General features: G+C 41.3%; 1 protein-coding gene across 1 annotated transcript; it reads left to right on the forward strand.

Annotated features, from left to right (window-relative positions):
* Window positions 1–803: 803 nt before the first annotated feature.
* LOC135538933 (vesicle-associated membrane protein-associated protein A-like) lies at window positions 804–6,203 on the forward strand. Its single transcript, XM_064964812.1, has 6 exons — window positions 804–959; window positions 1,901–2,053; window positions 2,488–2,591; window positions 3,268–3,348; window positions 4,921–5,097; window positions 5,276–6,203. The coding sequence occupies exons 1-6, from the start codon at window positions 902–904 to the stop codon at window positions 5,435–5,437; spliced, it is 735 nt and encodes a 244-aa protein (XP_064820884.1). The 5' UTR covers window positions 804–901; the 3' UTR covers window positions 5,438–6,203.
* Window positions 6,204–6,537: the final 334 nt, after the last annotated feature.

The following is a 6,537-nucleotide window of genomic DNA, read 5'->3' on the forward strand; positions in this document are numbered from 1 at the left end:
AGTATAATACTTACACAGGTGCACCTTGTGCTGGGGACAGTTAAAGGCCACTCTAAAATGTGCCGTTTTGTCACACAACACAATGCCACAGATGTCTCAAGTTTTGCTGGAGCACTGCAGGAATGTCTACCAGAGCTGTTGCCAAACAATCTAATGTCAATTTCTCTACCATAAGCCACCTCCAACCTTGTTTTGAGAATTTGGCAGTACTTCCATACTGGCCTCATAACCACAGACCGGTCCTGGCTTCTTGACCTGAGGGATCATCTGAGACCAGCCACCCTGGCAGCTGATGAAACTGTGGGTTTGAACAACGGGAAGAATTTCTGCGCAAACTGTCAGAAACCATGTCAGGGAAGCTCGTCTGAATGCCTGTTGTCCTCTCCAAGGTCTTGACCTGACTGCAATTCGACGTTGTAACCGACTTCAGTGGGCAAATGCTCACCTTTGATGGCTACTGGCATGCTTGAAGAAGTTTGTAGTGTCTTAGTCACTATATGTAATTATATGGTTATAGTCGTGGATAAGCGTACCTAAAACACAATGTAATGTTTGTCCTACACATGTAAAAAATAATATACAGTGCCTTTCATGCATTTGAGACTAGTCAGCCCTGTTAATTTATTAGCTTAGGGTTATTTTTTTCAAGTTAAATAAAACTCTGAAAACTGTATATTTTGGCTCTGTAGGCACCCTCTGAAAAGGAACACGTTTCTATTGGGCCAAATGTATTTGAGAATATTTATGTTGCTCATACATACAATTATCTGCTCTCTGGTTCAGGCGAAGAGCGCGGGTTTCGCGGTGATGTGTATTTTGCGCGCTCCCGTAACAACTGTAACTCGTGTGCACGTTTTTTGGCTCTGAACACCGGCTCCTTGGAACAGTTTTCAACAACACAATGTCTAAATTGGAGCAGATCATAGTTATTGAACCGCCGTATGATCTCAAATTTAAAGGTAAGATAAATAATGTCGGTGGCTAGCTACCACTTATAGATGCTAGCTAACGTTACCGACTCCGGGGGGGATGTGTTAGCTTCAACAACCCTACTGAAACCTCTCGCTTACCGCCGCCATTTTGAGATGGCAGCGAGGATTTATGGGCCTGTACCCAGTTAGCTACCCAGTTAGCTAGCTAGCTATCACTGTACAACATTTATCGTCAGCCGCGGAGGGCGTATGGTCTCTAGTGACCCTAGTTAGCTGACTTCTTACTGTGGCATTGACACGGATAACTACTGTAACGTTAGTTTGCTGTCAGTCACTCAGGGATCATTGATAGCTAGCTAACGTTAGCCTGAAATAATCACTGACATGGTTGTTTGGCCATGTAAGTACTATAACATTAACTAGCCTGATAGATAGGTTCAACTAACAAGCAACACATTCTGATTTGACTAGACCTGTCATTACATGTACTATTTCTCACGGATTTATTTAACTAGCTTGCTAGGGTGACACTGCTAAAATTGCAGTTGTTGAATATGGAAATAGTAGCTAGCTAAAGGAAGCTGATTGACTGACCGCTCATATGCTAGCTAGCTATCCCACTCATTGACACTTTGCACAGTGTCCAGATAGTTCATGCATTGTTATGGTATTTTGTTGACCGCATCACTAGTGCTCATCACATTGAGAACGAGGTGTAGTTAACTATGTGTAACCGTAGGCTATTTTCACATTATAGTTGGCTATGTTTTTTATGCCTTGAGCTACATGTTTATCTGAGCCTAGCCAACAGTTAACACTATTGTGTTTTAATGGGTCATTTTACTATATAGAAAATCATTTGCCATAGCGTGTAACTAGTCTACGTTGGTTGTCATTTGCGTCTTGTGTGTGCATTGTACAGGCGACTCCATTGACCCTCAACACCATCTCCTTTCTCTCCAATGCAGGTCCCTTCACAGATGTAGTGACCACAAACCTCAAGCTCAAAAATCCCTCTGACCGAAAAGTATGCTTCAAAGTGAAGACTACGGCACCTCGCCGGTACTGTGTAAGGCCCAACAGCGGCATGATTGAGTCAGGAGCCACTGTCACTGTCTCTGGTAAGGCGTTTGTATTTCCAGACCTTTTTCACTGTGCTGCCAAATGTATAACGAGCCCTTTTTGTCAACAACATCAAAAAATAACATATTATATCCTGTCACTATTTCCACTTTAATTAAATGTATGACTTTAATTTTTACCTTTATTGAACTAGGCAAGTCAGTTAAGAACAAATTCTTATTTTCAATGACGACCTAGGAACAGTGGGTTAACTGCCTTGTTCAGGGGCAGAACGACAGATTTTTACCTTGTCAGCTCGGGGATTCGATCTAGCAACCTTTCGGTTAATGGTCCAACACTCTAACCACTAGGCTACTTGCCACCTCAAGTACAGACGAATCAGGCATGTAAATGTCAAATGCATGTATCAGTAGGCCTATATGTATGCATAGTCATGACACCAGTTTTGACCCCATATCTTCTGTCTCAACAGTAATGCTGCAGCCCTTTGACTATGACCCCAATGAAAAAAGTAAACATAAATTCATGGTACAGACAATCTTTGCACCATCCACTGCTACAGACATGGATGCAGTGGTAAGTTTTCCTGTCCACATTGCTACCAAATACATGTTGTGCTTTATGTTAGTAGCTATGTCATCAAAGGAAAACCTGCTTTTGAATATTTACAGGTTTCAGTACTGCAGGGATCATCAACTAGATTCAGTGGCTGGTCAGGGGGCTTGATCATAATTACAAATAATTTGTATACTGTTGACCGCAAGAAGCCCAAACAGATATACTATTTCACTAAAACATAATCATTTAAAATCTTGTTTGCATTTGATATATAATCACATACTGTATCTCTCTTATGCGTGGGAATGCTTTGGAACAGATTTCCAAAATTAAAATCACTTGGGGCTGATTTGCTGGTATTTTTAGTCTTATGTCACCCCCCCCCCCCCCCGACATATTTTGTTTTCGCTCAGAATTTAGTGGGCCAAATAAAATAATTTGGTCTGCCAGTTGGAGAATCCTGCAGTACTGTATTCAAAATGCTTTTTATGATTTCTCCAGCAGAGGGCAGCAAATGGCATATTACACAGATATATCCGCATTTCCACATTCTAATGTCTATAGATAAGTAACTGACAGTATTGCATGTTCATTGTTATTCCATCAGCGGTCCCTGTGATCAACTGATCGATCCGTGTTGTTCACCTTATCATCTACTTGTCAATCTCAACTTCTACTTGTTGAATCTCCACAGTGGAAAGATGCAACGCCAGATGATTTCATGGACTCCAAGCTGAGATGTGTGTTCGAACTGCCCACTGACAACGATAAAATGGTAGGTAGTGTACAGTAGAAAAGGCTGGACTTTCCAAAGGAGTGGAAATTCTATCAGCTGACATTTATTTAAGCAATAAGGCACGAGGAGGTGTGATATATATGGACACAGCCCTTTGCCGTGGTATATTGACCATATATCACAAACTCTAGAGGGGCGTTATTGCTATTATAAACTTGTTACCAACGTAATTAGACCACTAAAAATACATGTTTTGTCATACCCCTGGTATACGGTCTGATATACCACAGCTTTCAGCCAATCAGCATTCAGGTCTCAAACCACCCAGTTTATAATTGTTTGATATTATACCTCCAATATTGTACTGTTGTCACAGCCACAGGTCAATGTTGTCTGTCAATGCATCTTTTTCACATTTTCTCCTAGATTCTACTTGGATTTCTCTCCCTCTCCTTGCCCTGTTACTGTTGGTTGTTCCTTTCTCTGCCTTTGCCTAGGTACAGTCATTTGATGGGTGCTAATGATATCATGGATTTTTGATGATTTATAAGTAAATAGCTGCTGTACTAACCAGAATTTCTACCTCAAACTTCCCCAAAGTCATATCTGAAATACTCACCGCTTGTTCCTAGTATGTGATAGGTCCGTTTTGTTTGTTCAACACAGTAAGAGTGTATAACCGTTTATAATACATTGAGTGTCGAATGTTCTACCCTACAATCCAAGCAACCACTAAACAATCTAAAGCTATATACATGATCTATTGGCATGCATGTTGCTTGTGCCTCCCCCTCGTGCGATAGCCTAGCGGTAGTACCAGGGAGAGTCATGGTAGGGCCATGGGCAGACCCCTCATCACCCCAGGGCCAGAGCAGACCCCCAAGCTCAGCACCAGACACCTGGGCGACAGAGCAGCCTTCACCCCCGGAGAGTACTGCACCCCCCTGGGAACCAGGCACCACCTGGCAGCCAGCGACCTCCCGGAGTTCATGTCAGCACCCAGCTCAGTGCGAGGCAGGGAGTGGCAGGTTTGTGGCAGGACAGGAAGTTGAAGTTCAGGTGTCGTTTACTCACTGTAGGCCAGGGGTGGGCAAACCTTTTGGCTGAAGGGTCACACTAGGCTTTCAAAATTCAATGGAGTGCCGCGCCAAATGTTTTTTTTTTTTCTCTTGTTGAAATTAATTTGTGGATTAGAGAAAGGTTTGTTTAAAATATATATATATATATATATATATATATATATTATTTTGGGTAGATGAGAATTATTTCTAAATTATATATATATATATATATATATATATATATATTTCTAATTTATATATATATATATATATATATAATTTAGAAATAACTTCATCTACCCAAAATAATTATTCCCCTGCCGTAGCTGGTTGTAATTAGAATAGTAGTTCATACTAATTTCAAACTAATTAACACTATTTTTTTAATTAAAAAAATAATTTCCATCTGCTTAACAGTTTCATGAAGTTTGGTCTACTCTAAAGCCTGTTGAGTTTGTGTGGTTGGAATGTACAGCAATGTCAGCAGGGAAACTAGCCTGTTGTTCACGTTTGTCTCTTCACCACCCTTTTCCACTTTCCTTGCCTCCAGGATGATGTTGATGCCACCAAAGCTGCCCCCGTCCTCAACTCCAACACTGACGGCACGTCGGCGCCCAAGCCAATCAGCGCGTCCGTGGACGACTCTGAGATGAAGAAACTGATGGACGAGTGCAAGAGGCTGCAGTATGATGTGGGCAAACTCTCAGACGAGAACAGACAACTCAAGGTATGGTCATAGGTTGTGTGATGTCTAAGATTGAGGCGGTATAAGGACAGTATTATATGTTGGCGATATACGAACATATTGTGAAGACAATGTTCTTGTTAAGATGATTGGCTTCGGCCTATGGCTGTGGCATGTGGGAAAGCTTTGGGGTTCTAACCTACAGTATTTGTTCTCTCAGGACGAGGGCCTGAGGATGAGGAAGGCCCACCGGTCAGACAACATAGTCTCCAGCTCGGGCGCCACGATGAGCAAACAGCATTCTTCCAGTTCCCTCCCCTCGCTACTGGTCGTCATAGCAGCCATCTTCATCGGATTCTTCCTAGGGAAGTTTGTCTTGTAGGGGTGGAGCGAGAGAAAAGAAAAGTGAGCCGGCATGGGCTCGTTTGTCTCCAAGGGCCTGGCCGTAGCGCCAGCTCACGGCCTACGTACATATGTTCTGTGTACCCAATCATAAGCAGGCCTCGCCTTTTACAATCTCACATGGTTAGTACACGTGGAAAAACAGAAGAATGAGCTTTCTCCTTTTTTGGGGGTTTTTCCTGATCTTTTTTGGGGGGTGAGGAATCAGGGGAGGGATGTTTTGGGGAAAATGTAAATTGTACATTTGTCAGAGCATTGATAACAGGTGAGTCGGGGCACTGGGTTTGTGACCTTGGTTGAAATCGGAAGCAAAAAAATAAATAAAAAATGAGCTCTCTCTCTCTCTCTGTGGTTTTAATAAGAGTTTGAATGTTCAGTGTCTTGTCTGTTATTTTAATAATTTTAAGAAAATGGGATGAAGAAATAGCCTTCCAAACAAAAGACTCTGCTACATGTTGCCTAAACATTCTCATTTTCACTCAATTCTTCTAATCTTGGTTTTTCTTGAGTTATGTGAAAATATACAGTATGCTGGGAATATAGGTGTCTCCTACTTTTCCTTTTCCCTACTGACAAACACAATTATAAAAAAAATAATTTTATTATTATTACTATTCTTTCAAGATTTTTTTTTTTTCTTTACACAAATTCTATATCCCTTGTGAGGCAAAAAGATATACGTTCTTGCAGTCCTGTCCCATGGTATTTAACATTGATGAAAAATAAATAAAATCTTTAACATTCTCGTGGCTTGTCATCTTTGTTTATCTTTTGTCTTTGAGGAAGAGCAAGGCTTCATTTGTATTCGATAACCTCCATTTTGTTAACTCCAAAATAGCAAACTCTGTGTTGAACATGCAAATGTCATTGAAGTGAGCTGCATGAAACATGATACCACAGCCCAGGATTCAATCTGATTGCGCTTTGTCAACAATGCAGCTTTTAAAGGCAATCTTTGCGGAGACTGCATTCATGGTAAACGCTGCATATGTCAGCTCATTTGGAAATTACCAAATAGGTCATTAGGGCCAATCAGCAGTTAAATCTATAACAAAGCCACCGCCCATCTCTTATATCAAA

Source organism: Oncorhynchus masou, unplaced genomic scaffold (genome assembly GCF_036934945.1).
Source record: "Oncorhynchus masou masou isolate Uvic2021 unplaced genomic scaffold, UVic_Omas_1.1 unplaced_scaffold_3___fragment_6___debris, whole genome shotgun sequence".
Taxonomy (NCBI): Eukaryota; Metazoa; Chordata; class Actinopteri; order Salmoniformes; family Salmonidae; genus Oncorhynchus; species Oncorhynchus masou.

What these genes read in the sequence shown, in the direction of transcription:
- LOC135538933 (XM_064964812.1), top strand. Translation starts at nt 902, where the DNA reads ATGTCTAAATTGGAGCAGATCATAGTTATTGAACCGCCGTATGATCTC. An exon ending in GTATGATCTCAAATTTAAAG is followed by an intron (nt 960 to 1,900) that starts GTAAGATAAATA and finishes TCTCCAATGCAG; the next exon opens with GTCCCTTCACAGATGTAGTG. An exon ending in ACGAGAACAGACAACTCAAG is followed by an intron (nt 5,098 to 5,275) that starts GTATGGTCATAG and finishes TTGTTCTCTCAG; the next exon opens with GACGAGGGCCTGAGGATGAG.